The 22137-nt window shown below is 40.8% G+C and overlaps 1 protein-coding gene across 1 annotated transcript in view; it reads right to left on the minus strand.

The window, feature by feature from the left end:
- Window positions 1–913: 913 nt before the first annotated feature.
- Window positions 914–22137, minus strand: part of SH3RF1 (SH3 domain containing ring finger 1) — a 147939-nt gene continuing 126715 nt past the window's right edge. The window contains exons 11-12 of the mRNA XM_037526420.2: window positions 12579–12928; window positions 914–4527 (exon numbers count right to left, since the gene is read on the minus strand). Coding sequence (XP_037382317.1) covers window positions 4359–4527; window positions 12579–12928 — 519 coding nt within the window. The 3' untranslated portion in view covers window positions 914–4358. The remainder of the gene's footprint in view (window positions 4528–12578; window positions 12929–22137) is intronic.

The following is a 22137-nucleotide window of genomic DNA, read 5'->3' on the forward strand; positions in this document are numbered from 1 at the left end:
CAGCTTCACAGTGCAGCGCTCAACTGCCTGCACCACCAGGGGAGGCCCCCAAATTTCTACTTGAGACTTGTGATGGAGTATTTCACACAAGCTCCATTACCCAACACTGAAGATCTCGCATAGGGTGCTGTGGACACAGGGGAGATGCACAGAACAGTGAGCTAATCCAAAGCATAGGCTTTTTTTTGGTTTTTTGTTTTTTTTTTAAAGAAAAGGGGTGGGGGCGGGGTGTGTGGAAGTGCTTTCTTTGGCATAAGAACCAGTTCAGGATCAAAGGCTAAGATTCTGATTTTAAAAGTTTTGAGTCTGCTTTCTTCATGCCTAAGCCACTGGGTGAATTTAGAAAGTGGGAGAGACTATTACAGCTTTGCTTATGGGAAGTTTTTCTTCTCTGATACCCTCTTCTTGAAAACTTCACTCCAATTTTATTATAGGGGCTGACTGATAATATGCCAACCCCACACATCTGTCTTGGTGGGTAAATAAATCACAGGAAAGAACTTTGCAGCTTAAAGGGTAGAAATTCAAGCCTGGCTTTGATTTCTGCCACCACCACCACATCATAGAAATCCCACAATTGCTACCTATCCCTGTAGAACAAGCAGTGCTGGCTAAATATGGAGACTGCTTCATTGCTGTGGTGGCCGTAGCAAGAGAGAGGCAGGAAGCTTGTCACTTGTCTGCCTGTCTGTGAGAACTTGGTTCTTCCTTTCCAGACAGGAAAGAAGGCCCTTGCCTGCCTACCTTACCTGCCTCCTTCCCTTTGATACACATCCTCATGAGAGGCTATGTTGCATGGGCTTGGCTGCCTGAAAACCTCGGATCCAACCTTTAAGCTCAGTGTCCCTTAGGTCATTCTCTGCCCATCTTTATTTACTGTACACAAAAACAACCCAGGTGGTCTCACGTGTTACAGAGTGGCTGCAAGGCAGCAATTGTTTCACAAAAAGACCCACAGATTTGGGGGTGCTGTCAGTTGGCACTTTCTAAAACATTAAAAAGGACTGACATACAGAATCCTCCCTCTGCCCCAAATCAAGATTCTCAATCATAATCAGTTCTTAACAGAATTTATTAAACCATAGCGAGAAAGGAAAAGTCACAAATAACGACTGTAGGCGAAGGTTGAATTAGCTAGAATGAGAGTGAGCTGGCGGTGAGGCATCCGTCTTCACTTTGTTTCTGCCTTTAGGGAGTTTATTGAATGTGCTTTTGTGATATAATTTATAAGGAAATTGGTTTTACTTAGAAGGACGTTTTTGCTTTATGTCTTGTAGCACCTTGAGAGCTTAAAAAAAGGGAGAAGGTAATTCCATTACGCTTTCAATTTTCGCTGGCAAAAGAAATGAACTAGATGTGATTGGAAAGATAAGGTGCTGGCCTTCACTTGACCTGACCTTGCTCCAGGGGTTGGAAAAGAAGAAGCATGGCCTTTGTTCCAGAGGTGTCATTCCATGTTTAATTAGAGGGCTAGAATTCCTTTTTTCCCTCCATAAATCCCCACCTCAATTGCTGAGAAAATGTCCAGTAGGCAGATCATCTGATCATCCTCTTAATAGCGTCGGGGTCATGTGTTTGTCCAAGTGACCCTCAGTGCACTCGAGACCATGCTGCATGATAAAATCAAGACACTTAGAAGAGGCAAGAGCTGACATTTGACGAAGGCAGTGGTCTACTCAGCCACACCAGAGGCCTTATCAGAATCCTCAGTTTTCTTCCTGAATCTCCTCTTACTTCCACTATTTTTGGGGGGAGGCCAAGGAGGAAGAAAATATTTAAAATTAGGGAAGTCATCTCTACTGCTCAAAGTTAAGGTGCTTTCCGACATCTTGGAAAGGCTTCTGACACACTCAAATTCTGTGATCCTTAATTTATAACTTGGTGTCTCCTAACAGGAAGCTGGGTATAGTACAGTAACATCACATTCTGGTTTTTCTCTTTTGGGGGTGACTATTTGGAAACAGATAAGGTTTTGTTAAAGAGTAAAAATAACCAACAAATTGTTTACTGTCAACATAATCTGTTGGAGATATAGGCAAATAATTGTTATAAAGTAGGAGTCAAATCAACGTGTCTCGGGTTAAAAAAAAAGTGGAAAAAAGATAAATTTTAAGGATTGACACAAGGGACGCATGAAGATTGAACATCAAATTTTAATCTTGAACCTTTTCTCCAGTCTTCAAATTATTAACATGAAAAGGAATGATAAATTGCAATTTTATCATCACCATGTTGCTGTGTAACAAGCCCTTGTTACAAAATCTCCACCTACTATCTCCAAAAAACCAATAGAAAACCCATACATATTATCTAAGTGATCTATTAACAGATGAAATTTTAACCAACTTCATACCAGAAAACTATTAACAGAAGTACTCCAATCACATAGCTTAAAATATGGAGAAAAGACAGGTAAAAAATTATCTTAACCTGTAGTAGTCTTTTTACTTTAAAATTTTTATAAAATACACTAATTTCCCAAAATAAAGAATATTATGACACATTGGTGTCAACTTACACAGATGAAAGCTGATGTCAGCTTTTTTCCTAACTAAAGTTCATCTCACCAAACTTTTATATATTACATGAATATCCAAGTATTTTTTTTAAAAATTCAACACACAGGAACATAATGTACAGTGTTTTATAAAAAAAAAAGAAAAGAATGGTCAATTTAGGAATGATTTCATTTCCACCACATCAATGTATCTTTTTAAGACCGTGAAATCTCTTGCTAGTGCAAGATTTTTCAGTTCATATTTCTGTTTCCCAGTTGTAATTCTTAAAAGCAAAAAAGAAATTTTTTTTTTGTTTTATTTTTTTGTTTTTTAATGAGAAAACTGTGGCAACGATCTCATTCACTCCCAGGCTGCTTTCCTTCCTTTTGTTTTAGGACTACTCAGCCCCACGGTGGCGTGGCACCGGAATGAAATGGGCACAAGAGGCCAATGACATCAAAGGGCAGCTATAAAAAGACCCGCTCAGCTGGATCCTGCCACAATTGTAAGGTGTGGGCAACATTTGCTCTCGCCAAGCCTCCCAGAGCTCAAGAGAAGGGTCCCCGGAGTGGTCTCCGGGCTTATCCTTCACATTTGTCAGCTGGGAGAATAAAGAAGCAGTTCCACTAAGACGTGAGCATGGCTAAAGGATGCCTTAGCCAGGGAGGGAGTTAGTATACTTAGGAACCTTAGTCAGTAGTGGCTTTGGAGTAGAGAAAAGAATGTTGTTTATTTTACACCTCCTGTATTGGTCAATTCTGAGGGCAAACTAACCTCAAGAGGAAACTGCAATGAAATATACACACCATGCACGGTCTACATTACTGTGGGAATCCAGTAACACATGCAAGACGGTGGGAAAAGAATCACAATGGATGAATGTAAACTTTTCACAGTGTCTCTTACAGCCTTTAACTTCAGCACAAGTGCATCACTTACCACCACGATCTCACAAACGTTTGAACTGTGTCCCGGGCATGCAGATCACTTGGGGTGAAATGGGCGAGTACATCTCAGAGCCATTCGCAGACAGCGAGTACAGCGTCAATTTCCCCAATTTCCAATCAATGATTTGAGCTGTTTCTGTTATAAAACTAAATCTATTTCTGAGTACATTTTTGTTCAAGGGTTGTGCTTTATTCTTATCACCTCATTGCTTTCATTCTAGGAAAATTAAAAACCCACAAAATTAAATTGAGGACTTGGCCTTAAGGGTGATTCCTGACAGAACCAGAAAGACGGGATCATTTCACTTCTCTCGGGTTTCTATCTCCCTACCCCTGGCCCTTACTGATACTCATTCAGACGCGTAATGTTTTGGTATCCCAAGAAAGGAAAACCAAGTTGGAGAACTGGCATTTCCTTTTTTAAAGAAGTGAAAAATAACACCAGCGGGGTAAGGGGAGTTCATTCTAGGTCAAAAGACTCTCTTGCTCTCAACAGGAGATAATCCAGCTTCTCCTTAGCTATCATTTCATAAATTAATAATTTCTTAACTCATAATCCAAAGAATTTATCTATTACAAGAAAAATTCAAGTTTAAAAAGCAAATAAATTAGTTAAGCCTTGTAAACAATTGTCTATTTTCATTATATATCTTTAAAAAAAGAAAAGCTTTCTCTGTAGTGTAGATCAGACAGCACAAGGCACACCTCACACATCAGAATCCAGACACATCCCAAACCCAAGCCTTCTCGACACTGTTCGCAGGGAGCGCTGTAACCGGGGCTCTGGAGTCACACCAATCCTTTGCTCTTCTCCTGACCATCTGGAATTCCACAAATGTGCTCTTGCCATTACACTGCTTTGTGCTCTTTCATTGTGTGATATGATTTTTAAGCCTTCTTGTCCTTGTTCTCCTCAGAGGTTTTCCACAAAGCTTCCAGGGAAAAGGCCGGTTTTCCCATTTCGTTGCAACGTGCCTTTGAACCAGCCATCCTCTCGTTTTTTATGAACAAACACAATATCTCCTTCCTTAAGTTCAAGTTCTGCCTCACTCTGAGGAGGGTAGGAAACCACTACCCTGTGCCTAGAAAAGAGAAATATGTCTTAGTCAAGGCCATTCAAAGCGGATGAAAATGGTGGGCGGAAAGTTTGCATGCCTTAAACATCCTCAGAAGAGCAAGCCGCACCAGTTTCGTTGACAAGGGTTGTAAAACAAAATACAACTATTTTCAGTTTACCAGAAACTTAGGATTAACCTAGTTTGGAGACACTGAAGAGTCCACAATTGATGACCCAGACTGGTTCACCCGAGTGACCTTTACAGGGACAGTCATTCTTGTCCCGTCGTGTTTGTGACTCAGTGATACAGATGGAGATGTTTATTCCACTTCCCCAGGGGGGGAGCCATTTCTGTCCTTCCTTCTTCTCCAAGAAAGGAGCAAATTTATCTGATTGGCAAGACTCAGAGAAGCAGCTGAGCTGTGGGTGTAGATTTCTCTGCCCTTCTCCAGCCTGCTTGGGCTCAGCTCTGCCTCTGCTTCTATGTTGTAAGCACCATGGAGTGGTCCGAGCCAGGGGCCAGGGGCCAGGCGTGACTTCTGAAAGTGAGTCTGGAGGTCTGTCTCTCTGTATTGTTTACTGTGGGGTTGGATGTGGATGAGCCAGCAATTCTAAGTTTATCTGCCCCACATACCCAAATTCTCCCATAGGCAGCTTGTTCTAGAGTCCAAATTCAATCCAACACTGTCATGAGGTTAATATTCTCACCTCCATTATTCTGATAGCTGTGTCTGTTTCTCCATTAGTTCTCAATTTAGACATCAGTAGGAAAAGCTGTAACTGTCACCTAAAAATCCCGGATGCCTCATTGGTATATCATTTCCCTACTTCCATGTCTACAGCCTTGTCTCTTTGGGTCAAAATCCTAGTTTGTAGTCAAGGATATTAGAGGGAAATGACTTATTTTATGCTCTGTAATGATGTATCCTTCTTTATTTTCCCAGTTTTACTACTTTCCTTTGCTCTTCTCTTGCTTTTCCCAACCAAAGGGTGGTGTAGCCAACCTCCAAAATGGCCCCAGGTGGTCCCTGCCCCCTAGTACTCACACTCTTGTGTCATCTCTTTGCACAGAAATGCAAAGGGATGACCTGTGTGACCAATGAAACTGAAAATGATGCTGTGTGATTTCTGAGGCTAGGTCATAAAAGGCATTTAGCTTGCACATTATGTACGTTTTCTCACTATGTAATGTTTTGCACATTACGTATGTTGGCTCACTCGTGTAGAGGAAAATTAGCTGCCTTGTGGTAAGGAAATGTAGTATCACGATGGCCAGGCCCACGTAGTGGGTGACTAAGGTCTCCTTCCAAAAGTCAAAAGTAATGGGCAATAGTGGTTAGAGTGAGCCACCGTGAAACAGATCCTCCAGCCTGAGAGGAGCACAGCTGAAGCTGATGTCTGGACTAGAATCTCAAGAAGTACCCTAAGCCAGAACCACCCAGATAAGCCTCATTCCTAACCCACAGATATGGTGAGACACTAGCTGATTATTGTTTCAAGTCACTAAATATTGGGGATAATTTGTTATATGGCAGTAGATGACTAGTAAATATGGATACACTTCTAATACCAGAAAGTGAGTATTCAGTCATAAATGTGATTTCAAGTTTTTACTTTCTTTTGGTTCTCCAAGTCAGAAAATGAGTTCATAGCCTCCAGCGACCCACTCTTGACTACAAGTGAAGAATGTTATAGTTTAAAAAATGATATAACAAAATTCCTAAAGCCCATTAGAACCCAGACCTTTCAGAAGATTGCTAGCTTCACCAGGCTTCATTCCATAAAATACTAAAATCCATTCTCATTAAGAAGAACAATAGCAAGAGTCCCAGACAATTACTCTACTGAAAATGGCATTTCTGCAAAGTTCAAGTGGCTGCCCAAACAATTCCTCACCTGCTTTGGGGTGCAGGAGCTAAATTACACTCCAAGATGTGAAGCAAAAGCACAGCATGGAGTCTGGCTTATCATTTCCAGGAAAGGTGAGGCTAATTCAATATTTACAAACTATAAGGCTCAGTGGTCATGTATGCCTGGAATGAGGAAGGGGGAATGGAATTGTGGGGGAAGTGCCAGTCTTGGGGTTGACACAGCCTTTAAGGTCATTTTCAGCAGCGTAACTTGGAGCCAGTTACCTTAGCTCTCTCTGGTTCAGCTTCCTCAGCCATAGAACAGGACTGTAGTGAGTTAAGCTCCGTACCTGGTGTTATCATGAAAGGTTTTGAGATTATAAATACGATGCTTTTAGTACAGTGTCTGTCATGCAGTTCACACCCCAAAAAGCAATTTTCCAATAAGACCACATGGCTTAGGCAAGAGCAGGCAGAGGCCTGGTGTTTCAAGGAAGTGAAGGACGTAGTTTGCCAGTCAGTAGCTAGTAACTTCTACCCAGGAAATAGACTCAGGCCACAACCTAAAAAATTGCCCGAATGAGATCTGACTTTTAAAAGGATATAAAGTAAGGGTTTTGAAATCCCTTCTCTGTCACCTTCAAAGAGCAGAACAAATCATTTTTGCTTGGGCTAATCTGAAGGAAGGCATCAACATCAGGAAATTTCTCAAGTCTGATGCCAACACACTAAAAATCCATAGGAAAGGCAATGTTGAAAGTTGCCATTTAGGGCAAGTTAAAATTTGAGTAGAGCATTATACTTCTGAGGGAAAGTGAACAATGACTCAAATCATAGTCTGAGTAGATCTCTTACGAAACGCACTCCCCACTGGTTCTCTATGAGCTGCCTTAAAGGTGAGACGGAACAAAAATAGTTCTTGAAAAACTTGAAGTGAATTAGATTAATATTTGCATTTTATAAAATGCACTAAACCAATTTTGTCAAAAAAAAAAAAAAATTGAACTAGAACTGCTGCTGGGCTAAGAACATAATCTTCCTGCCAAGTTCCCAGTGGGAGCAAATTTTCATTGCTAAGTTATAAACCTCTGGGGGGTGGAAGGAGAAACCACGAAACCACGTGCATAATGGAAACTGTGACACAGTCGTGATTGTATGAAGACTACCAGGTGCAGCAGTATCAGACTCTGCAAAGAAATCTCCCAGCCCAGATCCTGGCCTAGAGCCTTGTGATGTAGTTTGCATACGAATTTCTAATACAGACTCTCAAGGCCAAATACTGGGCACAACCAGCCAACTATCTCAGGCACGGGAAGGTTTTGCCAAGTAAATGTTTACAGACCAACAAACAGATGTAAGGCACAGCTGCTGAGGCCCAACATCTGTTGTCTTTATTTGGGGAAAGTTCTGAACCTCAGGAGTCAAAGATTACTCTCCCATGATCTCCAAGGGACATACAGTTCCACCCTTAAAATCTGCACCCTGTCCTCTCTTCATTGCCATAGCTGCCACCTCACTGCCTTCCACCTGGTCAAATTATCTACCTTTCCTCCTGGCCTCCAATCTCTTTTTGTCCCCAATCCATGTGATGTAGAACTGAAATATTCATGCTCTTAAGTGGCAACTCTATTTGCAGTTAAGCTTTGCTCAAAAAACATTACTGACTTCTAAACATCTGTAGTAAGATGTTCAAAAAGCCCTGAACAATGTGACTTCAGCCTCTCCTTATAGCTACTATTGCTGTTATCTGCTTGAGTCTGTCCAACACGCCTCTCAACTCGAACATGTCTTCCAGGTATGGCTTTTACTGCTCACACTTGGTGCACTAGCTTATGTGGTCCTTCCACTGGGCACTCCCTCGGATGACCTCTCTGTCCATCCACCCCCCTCAGCCTCTCAAAGTCTCACCCCTGAGGAATCGTCTCTAAACTCGCTTGACCAGATCTCAGGTTCCCCATCGCTATTCCAACTATGTTTTAAAAGTACAAATCTCCTTTACTTATAATGAAATCCCGAAAAGTGCTAGAACATGGATGAGCCTTGAAAACATTGTGCTATGTGGAATAAGACACAAACAAAAGGAAACAAATAATTCCACATATGAGGCACCCAGGATAGTCTACTCAAAGAGGCAGAGAGTAGAATGGTGTCTCTCACGGGCTTGGAGGAGGAACAGATGAGGGTTATTGTTTATTGGGTGCAGAGTATTATTTTTGGATGATGAAAAAGTTCTAGGAATGGAGAGTTGTGGTGGTTATCACCACTGTGATGTGCGATCAGAGTGAATGTACTTAATGCCACTGAATTTTACATTTGGAGTAATGGTAAATTTTATGCACATTTTACAATTTAAAAAATAAGCTAAATGAATAATTGAGTGAACAAAAATAATGAAAAAACTGGAAAAGAAAAAGAAAAACACCCAAAGCCAAGGGGTAACCCACTCAGTCTCAGCTGTTCCCTGTGAACCAAGCACTGGGGAGGCAGGTGAGGTACGCAGTGTGGTCCTGAATGAGCTTCTCCCTCTTGGTGGCTGTGTGACCCTAACTCAGTTTTTGGTGGTAGTTACCATGATGGAATTTGAGAAACAAAGTCTTGCTCTATCAAGAAGCCCCACTGACATGCCAGTGCCAATCTTCCTGGTTTGGGGTGTGGTAGTCTGGCTACCATGTAAATGGGCACTTGTAATCTTTTATCTGTATGCCTTTATTTTTCTGGTCTCTCGTGTTATCTGTAATTTACATATTTTTGCTTCCAATCTCCCCTGGTACAGCTCAAATTGGACCCCCGATGGCTCTGGGAGGCACCCTGCTCATCACTCCGGTCTGGGTGGGTAAGCATGGCCTGCTTTTTGCCAGTTGCTAACGCAATGTAATATCCAATTAAGCGATTCACTGGCAAGCCACACTAGCTCGCTTTGTAGCTCGCCTGAAGTCCAAGTAAATCATGTTCATCGCTTCACCCAGTGGGGTCATTGTCACTGACTCAAATTAATTGTGCTGGTGAAGCCCCACTGCCTTTCTGTAAATCTGTCTCTATCCAATTTGTATGTTTCCAAGCGTTCTGGTTTAATCCCGGATCAAAGATCATAGGTTCTTTTCCAATTTAGGAGATGGGCTTATGTGGTTATCAGTTTAATTCCTAAACTTAAAAAAATACACAGCTAGAGATGATTTGCTGTGTCTCCCTAAGCCTTTTATCTGTAATTTTTTTTCGTGGAAGAAAAACCTGCCATACCTTCTTTTATCTGCTATTCCTTCTGAAGTATTTTATTTCTACTTTCTCTTTGTAATTTCTAATTATTTTCTCAGTCCCTCTAAAACAGAGTGTAAAATATTTGTTCTATTATTTCTGCTGTCATCAATTATACATTTTCTGCCTCGAGCATAGTGTTATTTTTTGCTTGTTTTCTTCAGTCTCTCTAACAAACACAAAAGAATCCTTTTGTTCCTCAGAAAACTCTCAGCTGACACCAGGACCTGTCAACATACCGCAAGGCTCATCCTTCCTTATTATGAGATTGCTTAAGTCTTTATATCACGTGGATGCCTCTTTCCACTGACGGCACTCATTGCCCTATTCACATTCTTCTACTTTAGATTTACAAGACAGGGTCAGGGTTTGAAAGAAAATTTTATGCTTGTCCTCATTATAATCTGCAGATGAATCCTATCTCATACTGTACCAAGATTAGATACTAAAATATATTTTCATGAAATCCTATCAGTCCAAATTCTAAAAACTCTGCCTAGGCAAGAGTTCCTGATATTAGGTTGTGAATAAGGGACTCTAAGACCCTGAAATGCTTTCAGAATTATATTGAGGTCAAAATTAATCTTTTCTTCATTCTTAGTATTGAGTACTTTTTATTACATTGAATTTTTTGAAATATTAAAACAGGTAATCTCTAAATGATACACTTGGTAGTTTTTGAGTAACCAAATAATTTCATTCCCAGTGGATGACAGAATGTTTTCCTATCCTACTTGCTTGCACACATTTTCCCTGTTGTTTTGAGAGTCAGGCAGACCTAGGAAGCCAAGCTAACTACATACTATTGGATGAAAGCAAAGGAGCTATGAAAAGTTGGATTGGACTGGCATTATACTTAATATTCCATTCAACATATGGATTGTAAAAATATAAACTCAGACAGAAATCTTCTCCAAAGACCCCTTTCCTACTTGTAAAAATTGAAATGGTTACATAAAACCTGCCGGAGAGTTCCAGAGTGCCCATGCCCATCTGTCCCATCATTAAATTCTCCATGTTCCCTCTCTGATGTGCACCCCGTTCCCAGAACTGCCATCACCTGTTTACATTAGCGATTTCTCCTTTTCACATGTACTGAACAGCAGGCGCCTGCTGTTAGAAGGAGTCCCTCTAAGAGGACAGGGCTGGAATGCAGAAGCCACAGAGATTGAGGACATCTGGCAACTGAAAAGGAATGCATAATGGGGAGGGAGGCAGCAGTGCCCAGCCGGTGCCCAGGGAGAGTCTGGGCAAAGTGAACCATCACTCAGAACAGTTAGACAAACACCACAAATGACAGGGGAGACAGGAGAGGGACTCGGGACATGAAGGAAAACCTGCAGCTCAATGCCTAGGGGGAGAGGACCAAAGAAAAGTAAAAAAGTCAATGGACTTACTCCAGAGACAGAGGTGCTATCCCTGGAAAGCAGAGTAATTCTACAAGAAAAAGGCTGGCTCTCAGAATAAAGGATGAAGTGTATTCAGAACAAAATTCCAAAGCTTTACTGAGAGCACAATAGATGGGGAGAAAGACGGAATAACATTTTATGTGGGGAAGAAAGGCTACTTATTTAGGGCAATGTCTGGCTTCAAAACGGGTTCTATAAGGGTTAGAACTATAGAAAATTAGTTCCCCTCATATATAATATGTTGTATAGTTTGTGCTAAATGCACAGAAGTAATTTAAAGCTTATTCTTTTTCTAGCTTATTTTTTGGTTAAAAATCAGGTCAAAAATTTATTATGAATTAAGATCTCGAATGTGATGGGTACAAAGGTAAATTTAAGTCATTTTGATGTCTAACACTTTATAGTAACATTTCAAATCAGCAACAGAGAAAATGCTATCCTACAGCACACCTCCACACATTAGAAATCTGCTTTATTTATGAAATGCAGGTACGGATAGAATAAAGCTTACTGAAACAATAAAACAGATGACACTTTATAAAACAAATGTTCATATGTTTATGCATTACGTGAAAACAGTTCAGCATTTTTAGTGTACTTTGTGATGTTTTTTTCCTGGGCAAAGAACAGTGCTTCATTTTTAATTCATACAGTCCTAGTAGATATTTGTCTTGTTAAATATATTTTCTTTCCTAATGCACTCCTGTTCAAATAGAACTGCACCCGTTTGTAATCATTATTCAAGGTCAGAAGCAATGAAATCGTGCTCATTGTTCTGAGAGTAACTGAACCAAGTCACTGGGTCAGGAGAGGCAGTTCTCTGTGACTGTGGCCTCTTCTGCTCAGGAAGAACAGCAAGAGAATTCTCTCAGCTGGCAGAATTTTCCAGGTGCTTTACCACTAACAGGTTCTAATGTAAACCTTTTAATTAAAAAAAAAAAAAAGGCAACGGCTTAACAAGGAACAATTGTTGGTGATGGAATCGAAGCAAGAAGGAAGTAGATGTGAACAGTTTCCAGAGATTGAGAAATGTCACCTGGTTATCATTCAGGAGTGGCTGTTTAGAGAAAATCAACAAAAAATTAGGCTGGGGACCTAAAGCCTACAAGACACATGGGAGGAAAAAGCAGAGAGAGAGTAGGTGGCAGCAAGCAGTAAAAGAAAGCCAGCGCTTCGTTAAAAAAAATTAGGAGGGGGCCTCCCTGGTGGCGCAAGGGGTTAAGCACCGCACTATGAAGCAATCCGCAGCCTCTGCAGCACGAGTTCGATCCCCAGCCAGTCAGGGAGATTCCCACATGGCACAGCAGACCTCTCCTGACTCGCCCACTGCTTCCCTCAGCAGTGTGTTTCAGTGGATCTGCCTGTTCTGCTCCCCACTGTGTCTGGTGAATCCTCTCACCCCCCGGACCTCTGGCCTGCACCCCAGCTCTTGTATGAATAAATAAATAAATCTTTAAAAAAAAATTAGGAAGCATGAGAAAAGATCTCAAATATCAAAATACATATTTCAGCATAAAACTTGCTACCCATTTCTTAGTTTTCTCCCCGCACATCACAGAACTCACCTTTCACACACTACCGGCCTAGATTCATTCATGACTGGGCCCAGGGAGGAGCACGGCTGCCGGGGAGGGGGAGCAATGGGTGCGGCAGAGTCCAGGGAGCTGGTCTTCCGATGAAGAGCATCCTGGGTCAGAGGTGCTCCCCCTGCGGCCGGGCCCTCGCCATCCGCAGAGCAGGAGCCGGCCCTGCCGTGGGCACCCCCCAATGGCAGCTCAGGACCCATGGCGCCCTGTAGGGGCAACTCGCCACCACCCAGCTCCACTTCCAGGGTGGGGGAGGCTGGAGGAGATACTCGGGGCTTGCGTTTCGTGGAGGCACCAGACAGCAACTTCAACAAACCCTTTTTTTCTTTCTAGAAAAACAAACCAAAATAGTACATTAGTTGGTCACTGACGACGGCACTGTAGTGATTGTAATGTGTAAGGTGCAAGCATTTCAACTTTTGATATCATTTAAAATTATTTCTGTGGCTATCTGGTTATTCATGATCTAGTTGCCAATTTCTGTGTAGTGTTAACTTGACCTTTTGCTTTTCTTTCTTCTCCCTTTTTTCCTGCAAGTTTTGTTTCTTTTGGAGACTATGGTGTTTTTATTCACTATTGTTTTCTGAGTTTGGACAAGGAGATAAAAAAAGATGTAAAACAAAACAAACAAACAAAACCCTCATCAATTAATATCTCAAGCTTGGTGAAAGCAGAAGTACACATTTTAGAACAAAATAGAATTTCACTTTATGAATTTCCCAAAATTCTGCCTGTATCTCTAAGGCTATTTGTATAGAGAATTAAATATAAACCTAATAGCATTTGACTACACGTCCTCATACATAACTCTTACCTGTAGGTAGTGATATCTTGATCGGTTAAGTATTAAACCACTTCTTACATGTTACACCTTGATGAAATTTAGGCTATTAACAAGAGAAATCAAACTATTCTACAATGCAACTAACTCCCTGTGAGAAAGCAAATAATTCCATCAGGTTTTAAATAAAGCTTCAGTATAATTAAAAAAAATTGTCTCTTTTCGCAAGCAAATATTCCCATAAGGATTTTTCTCAGCAATCTCACTCCACAGAAGCCACCTCTCATATCTGTGTCTCTTTTGACATTGTTGCTCTTTGCTCTACTAGGAAATCAAGATCTAGAGATAACTCTCCTTCATCCCCAAGTCCGGAGTGTGAGTGTTCTCTCTGATGACAGCAATCATCACTTTACATTCTTTGACTAAAATGTCAACTACATCATAAAGTCTTCTAAAAGGAGACATTGTTTGATAAGTAAACAGAGAATTATTTCTTTAGAAAATCCTATAAACAAATTTGAATTAGTAAATCCATGTATAAGGAGAAAGAATTATGAGGGGCCCACAAGGAGATGTAACACTGAGAAGTTTTTTTGGGAATGTGGGTTAGTTCAGATTCAGTAAAACTCCCTGGGGGAAGAGAGTCCAAACCTGTAAGACAGTTTCCATTCAGGACAGAATGGCTGAAGAGAGAAAAGAGAAAAGCAATCATTTACCAGATGATGAACAAGCACCCCAGGGAGACCACACCAGAGGTCCTATTTACCTAATGCTGCTCACAGTATCTGTTAACCCTGGTTAGAAACTGGGGAGGGGAGAGATGGTGGATAGTGCTGAGCCCAGGCTGCAGATGAGCACAGCCAATCAACCCATCTCCCACCCCTCTCTACCCCCACTCCCCAGAATGAGGAAGATTCTTTTGCATTTCTCTTCAAGGTCTGTCCTAAACTCATCCTACTGGCTTTTGCTGCATTCAATGTCTCATTTCCAGTAAATCATGAATTTACAGTAAATCGTCCTATGAACTTGAACAACTTGAATGCAGTACCTGTACCTCAAACAGCTGTGTCACAGCTTCAAGGCCGAAAAAAACAACTCGAATAGGAGGACATCGGTGGAAGGTAAGGAAAATATTTAGCTACTCCTTGACTAGGGAAATAAAAGAGGATACTCTGGATCCCCCAATTCCAATAGTGACAGATTTCCTTCTATACAATGGTCAGTGAAGTTCCCAGAGGAAAAGCCTTGGCATGTTGCTGCCACATTTGCTGAAGGGAGCCTGAAGTCTGGAGGGCCAAAGACTGAACTGGGAAAGAATATTCAGCAGCTCACACTTGAAAGGGAGCAGTCAGCAGCCTCAGCCAGCTATTCCTTCCTGATGTAAGGAAGCACAAATCCTGGGGCCCCCCACAGATCTACTAAGAACATCAAGTCCATTGATAAATTACAATCTCAGCAAGCCACAGCTAAAGATATTTCTTAAAAGCTCAGTTCTGGGCACTCAGAAAAAGATCAGTTAGCTGAAAAGCGCTCAGGGAACAGCCTCTAAAGTGATTAAGAAGAAAGATGTTTGTTCCTCTAAAATGATTAAACACATTAAATACAGCTTGCTTTAATGACTTCTCAAGGCTGTGCTATCATCATCAGTCGATGCTGACTACCCACGGAGCAGCCGGCAGAGGATTAGGTGTGTGTGTGGTGGGGTGGGGGGGGGGGGGCGCGGCGCTAACACAGAGGAGATGCCGCTCTTGTCTAAGGAGCTATGCTTTTAATATCATCTTCTGATGTTTTCTACAGTAGCAGAACAATGTGCCACTTGAGAGTGATAATTTTGCAAATTCATACACTTATCATCTAAGGGCACCTTTGTTTTTTCCAAATCCTACAGCAGAAATGAAAACTGCAGATGAATTAGTCAAGACTACAATACACTTCAGCAAGGCAATTTTCAAAATCTAATGTTAACATGTGTGAAAAAGGAGCCTATCCTTTAAATAAACCTTAATAATTCTTCTCCTGTGGGTCCTCCAAGAAATTGTTCCTAGATCAAATGTGATTTTCTCTTTAGAAGATTGGATGATTTAAAACCACAGCTCCTATAGACAGAAAAAGAGAACTACTGAGGTCACAAATAATCACCACATAACCATACAGAGTAATTTTTACATATAAAAATAATTTGTGAGTATCAACAACGTTCTATTCATTGTGTAACAGAAAACACAAAGTGGGAAGCCCCAAAGCTCCTTCCTTCCCAAGCAAAACACATCTCTTCTGAGCCACTCACAATTAGCCACATTCTTACCCCAGTTTTCCTCTTTATTTCCCTCCTTGCTTTCAGATGTACCAAGAAAGTGGCAAGAGAGAAATAGTCTTCTGGGTGGTATAGGTGATCCAAAATCTACAGCCAGGCTCCAATAAGCAGAGTTGCTGTTCTCAAGTGAAAAAAAAATCTCAAACACTTCATTCATACATTCATTCATCAGTCATTACTGAATTCATTATTCATATATAATTATCCAGTAGTAATCATGCTTCAATAAATACTTATTTGTATCTAATATGAACCAAGCAATGTGCTACGTTCTGGGAATGTGACAGTTGGCAAGCAACAGTAACAAGCAGAGACATAATCATGGACATAAACCAGGTGCACTTACTGGCCTCCCTGGTGGCACAAGGGGTTAAGCACCGCACTAGAAGCAATCCGCAGTTCTGCAGCACGAGTTCGATCCCTGGCCGGCCAGGGAGCAACCCACATGGTGCAGCAGACCTCTCCTGACTCCCCCTCTGCTCCCCTCAGTAGTGTACTTCGGTCAATCTGCCTGTTCTGCTCCCCACTCTGTCTCTGGTGAATCCTCTCACCCCTGCATCTCTGGCCTGTACCCCAGCTCTTGTATACATAAATAAGTAAATCGTTAAAAAAAAAACAAACAGGTGCACTACAGAGAACTAAAGCAAGGTAAGAGCAGAGAGAATGACAAGGAGGCACTGGCTGAGAAGGCAGGTGTGTGCTCTTGTGCACACCCACACATGAGTGTGAAGGCTGCTTTAAGGAAGAGCATGAAAGGGGGGAAAGGCTATGTGAAACTTGAGCTGGTTAATCACTGCTGAGTTAAGAATTGTTAAGTGTTTTTGCAAGGCTTTCCACACTTACTTCTCACACCCACTCGGGGAGACAAGCATCAATATTTATTCTCTGCTCTAAGCCTCTCTAAGCCTGCCTACAATCACACTGCTGGTAAGCGGTGGAAGTGGGATGGGAACCAAGCCCCAAGTCTTCCCTTTTGGGAGTTCAGCACAGGCAATGTCTCCAGAAGCACATCTACTCTGTGGAATGATAAGAGTAGACATGTTGACCCCACCACAGAGGTGGTTCTGAGCCAGACTCTGCAGGTTTGCATAAGGAGATTGCAGCCATCACCAAAGGCAGGAACAGTGTGATTAGTTGCTGAACAGGGAGAGCAGGCTTCTCCCTAAGAAAATGAAATGGTCGAGCCCACAGACCATAGTGCTTCTGACAGTGAAATAAGAACAGAGAGGAAGAAAGATCATGCGAGCAAAGTAATCAGTAGGGACTTCAGGACAAATATTTATAATACAAGAAATTGGGCATTTAAAAACTAAATGGACCCTGTGCTTAGGAAAACTGAGAATAGCAAAGATCCTCAAATATCGAACTAACTGAAGAAAACCTGTGTTTCCTTATAGGAGTGTCATTAGGAACCTGGACATAGGGAATTTCAGGCACTAAATAAGTTCTTTGGTCCCCACATGAGAATGTTCTCTTTCAAGTACATATCCAGGCTACAAAGAGAGCATTCAAACCAATACCCACTCCTGCTGATTTCCACAGGAAGAAACAACAGTGTCAGAGAAGCCTTATGAAGCATCTCCAGAGACTCTGAAGGTGAGAGTAGGAAATGTAAGCACTTGGGGAGGAGAGGGTCATCAGACATGCTTATCCTTTTTCTGAAGTGAGGATTAGACTATTAAATTAATTAAAAACAAGAGCCATTAGGTTGAGATGGTTCTAATGCCTTAGCAGCTTGCATAATTACACCTGAAATGTCTCATGGTTAAGAAATCAAAATCTAGGCAACCAGTTAAGATCCAACCTATGAAGCTGTCCACAGCCTCTGCAGCATGAGTTCGATCCCTGGCCGGCTAGGGAGCAACCCACATGGCGCAGCAGACCTCTCCTGACTCGCCTGCTACTCCTCTCAGCAGTGTACTTCTGTCGATCTGCCTCAGTTTACCTTTTAACATAATTTAGAGAATGTAAATACGGTAAAGTACATAATTGGTGCTGAAGACAAAGATTTGTTTTCTGCATGAAAGCTTAATATACCTAAATAATATTTGTCATATACAGGGGAAAAAACATATACACTACTATATTAGCGGTCTTCTTTCAAATCTTGGCTCATATTTAAGCTTTCTGTTTGGATTTCTCTAACTTCTAATTAAAAATGTAAAAGTGAAAAATCTTAAAGAATGCAATAAAAATATACACATATATATGAGTATCTTAGAGCCTAGGGAACACATTTTGGTGGAGACTAGCCGATCAAATAATGAAGACTTTAAATGGAGTATGAAGTTAGAAAAGTGTCCAAGTAAAGTTGCAACTGATAATTATAGAAGATAGCAGAGATTTTTATAGAAATAAAACAACAATGGTGTAACTGCGCTGATTTCAAGTAAGAAATAACTGAAATGATGTTTGGAAATATATTACAGAGTTTCAGATGCTTATTTATCAAACCGCAGAATGCAGTTACCAGAAAATCTAGCTAGAGATTTTTAAGTCTGGGATAAAAACACATTTCTGAGACTTTGTCAGATGGGGCTTCCAACTAAAATATTTTTCAAAAGAAATATCCCAGCTTGGTGAGAGCTGCAATAGTCCTATGTGTACATGGAAAAGTTGTATGCCTTTGTGGTAACCCACTGTGGAGCACTTGAGCACAGAGAAAAGAAGTAGATAACCAACCAGCTATTATTTGGGGGTGCATCATGCATTGCCTGCAGTTTAAGTTAATGGCTGATGCTGATTACAACATAACAAAAGATAAAAATGGGAGAATTGTCAAATATCTCTGGAAGTCTGAGATTTTCCAGAAGTCTCAAGTAAAACTAGAATCTCTGATACCCTTAGGGCCTAACTCCTTCCTTGACTTGCTAAAAAATTTGTTCTCACAGAACAACTATGGATCTAATTCCATAGTATCTCCAACTATGGATCTAATTCTAATCAACTGGAAGGAAGGTAGAAATCAGGAAATGGAGAGATTTGGCTGGTGAAACAGAAAGAAATATCTAGGTAAGAAAGAAATATCTAGGTCCAAAGAAAAGTTGGCTAAAGTCAAGTTTAAACTCTAAAGTTTAAAAGAACTGATTTTCAAAGTTCAAAGAAAATATATGCATGACCTGAAATTCAAAAAGAAAGATACTTCAAGAGGAATGGGGGGACTCTCCAGAATGAAATTCTAACCATACAATTGCAAATTATCTAGCAGATGAAAATATAAAGGCAACCAAAGGTACAGATGTGATCCCCCAGGGAGCAGCCTAATGGGCTCAAATTTTTAAAGGACAAGCACAAAAAGATCAAAAGAAAGACCCATAAGAATGAACATATCATGGCCCATAGCAATTCAAGAAGGCTAAAGATCAGAATGAGCTCCAACTTGCAAAAATGCTAAAGACCAAAAGGGGAAAAAAAAAAAAAAAAAGAAGAAGGGACTGCTTTAAAGTTATGCTTAAACTAGAAGAATGAGAAAGAACAGACCCACTGTTTGGGGTAGATGGTGGTTCTCAGATGGTATGAAGAAAGGGAAGGATAATCTTCAGACTGAAGAGGGACAACAAACCTTGATAAGAGGGAACGGGTGAAAATACTGGGATTTACAGATCAAATGCAGGCTCCTGAATTCACTGCAGTGTGCACAGATAATTAACAGCCAAAACATAACCAATAATCATTGACAGATCCTGGTGAATTTGGTATGAGGGTCAACTCATCAGGCCAAAGAAAGGCATGGGTAGTCTCAGTTATCAGAAGAAGACAACAATGCACTTTGCAGACCATCTGGAAAATTCTGCAACAGGTTGTTGAGAGAAAGGTTTATATGAGTAAGGAAATGAAACTGAGGAGGAGAAGCTCCTCCAGGAGATGCTTGCTAATCATAGGGAATGACAAAAAAGATGGAGAGGCTGGGGGATTGTTTGGATGGGAGAATGTAAAAGACATTTAGATTTCAATGGGGCTGCTGCCAAGGTTTCCCATGATATTCTTATAGACATGGTGAAAGAATGTAGGCAAAATGATGCTTAAGCTGTGTTAACCAGGGGATTACTGAATTTTTATCAACTGGGAAAAGTTCTTTAGTAGACTTGGAATATTAAATGAGGACAGGTTTGGGAAGATAAATTTTGAAGTCTATAACATGGAGTAGTTAAAACAACATCCAAAAGAAGACAACCCTCTAGAAATGTAAACCAAAACCACAATGAGATACCATCTTACACCAGGGAGAATGGCACATATCAAAAAAACTAGCAACAACAAATGCTGGTGAGGATGTGGAGAAAAGGGAACTCTCTTACACCTGGTGGGAGTGCAAACTGGTCCAGCCACTATGGAGAGCTGTGTGGATGTTCCTCAAATTGCTAAAAATGGAGCTGCCATATAATACAGCAATTCCACTCCTAGGAATCCACCCAAAGGACACAAAAACATTAATTCGAAAGGACACCCGCACTCCTATGTTTACTGCAGCACTATTTACAATAGGTAAGCTATGGAAACAACCCAAATGCCCAAAAATAGATGACTGGATCAAAAAGAATGTGGTATATATACACAATGGAATATCACTCAGCAATCAAAAAAGATACTCATGCCATTTTTAGCAAAATGGATGGCGCTGGAAGGGATCATGCTCAGTGAAATAAGCCAGAAAGAAAATGAAAAATACTGGATGGTTTCACTTATAGGAGGAATGTAGAGGATCCAAATAAGGGATCAGGAAAAAAAAAAGTAATTATAATAAAATCAAAATCAAAATCAACAGGCAACTATAAACCAGAGACATTCTGCAGGATCAAAACAGCGGTGGGAAGAACACAAAGGACTATGTGATGGTACACAGGTGAATTGGTGGTGGGAATTTCATGGCGACTATAACAAAGATGAGAAAGCATAGATTGTAAAAATATGAAGAATGGTGTAATATATATATATATATATAAAGAAGACAAAGAAGAACCCTCTAGTATCCCAAGGCATCAATGTAGGAAGGAGATCAACTTTTTCTAAGTAACCTCTCAAAATAAAGAAGAGTTTGAAGGCACAAGGAGACACATCTGGGTTCAATGACCCTCCATATAGTTATGTGTCCAGAGATGGCCTGGATCACTGCAGAGCTAGGACACTCATGGTTGGTCAACAGCTGCCCCTGGCCAGTTCTGAAGGATGAGTACTCAACAGGAGAAACTGTGAGGGCCTATATTTGCTTCTGCTGTAACAAATGACCACATGCTTCATAGTAAACATCAGGTCCTAAAATCAAGGCCTTGACCGGGCTACATTCCCTCTGTAGGAATCCAAGGAAGACCATTCCCTTGCTTTCTCCAGATTCTAGAGACTGCTTGCATTTCCTGGTTTGTGGCCCCTTGGCCTGTGGATTGCTTCACTTTGATCTCTGATTCTGATGTCTAACCTCCACCAGCCATGCTCCTCCTGCCTCCTTGAAGGTCCTTGTGATTACATCCACCCCACCCATAACACCTGGCCCCCACCTCAGCTAATCCAGGATAACTTCCTCATCTCAAAACTTAATCACACCTGCAAAATCCTTTTTGACTAGGTAAGGGAACATTCTTAAGCTTTGGGCATCCCTGGGGAGCCATTATTCTGTCTAGCAGAGGCACCATTCAAGCCACAGAGATTCAGTGAATTCTTTCCTGGCAGGGCAGGGGCTGCAGCCTATTCTCTCCACTGACAGGGTCCCTTAGAGGCACTGTCCCAAAACCTTAAAATTTAAACTGTAAAAATAATTCTTGAACAGATATTAACAAAGTTGAGCACGTCCATTTGAGTACTAGTTTAATGTAGCTAATTATAAACACTGAACAGATATTAATCTTCTTCAAATATGCTCACGTTAACCCAGCAATTAAATATTAACTCTTTAGTAGGCTGTAAAGTTTATTTCCTTATAAACTGCTATTTATAGGCTTACCTAACCATTTCAATAGAGGGATATGTAGTACCAATGAACCAGGTGGCTGAGAGTTTATGATTACCTTAGAGCTTCCCAGAACTGTGTTACGGCTTTAGGGGAAAGGCATGAAATAGTGAAAAAGTCACGATTATAATAACAATTATTCAGACTTTATTATCACTCTTCTTCCTGTTCACTTTTAATCACCATCAATTTTCCTGGCCTCCAACTACCTATCTCCAAACTCAACCATAGGTTAATGTTTCAAATATGGTTTTCTGCTTATATATTGTTTTGAAGTTTAGCCCCAAATGAGAGATTCTTAAAAGATCTGTGGATTTAGAAAATAATTTTTTCCCTCTATTTCAAGTCAAGAGTAAAACTACCCATGCTGATTACAGTCAATACACGATGGAAAAAATAAATCTACAAAGAACACTTCCAATCAACAGTTTCAACTCCCTGTCTATTAAATCTTTTTTATAGAACTGTTAACTAGATGCAAACTGACTGCACAGGAAGAATT

The sequence above is a fragment of the Talpa occidentalis genome, unplaced genomic scaffold (assembly GCF_014898055.3).
Source record: "Talpa occidentalis isolate TD23 unplaced genomic scaffold, MPIMG_talOcc4v2.1 talOcc4.4, whole genome shotgun sequence".
Taxonomy (NCBI): Eukaryota; Metazoa; Chordata; class Mammalia; order Eulipotyphla; family Talpidae; genus Talpa; species Talpa occidentalis.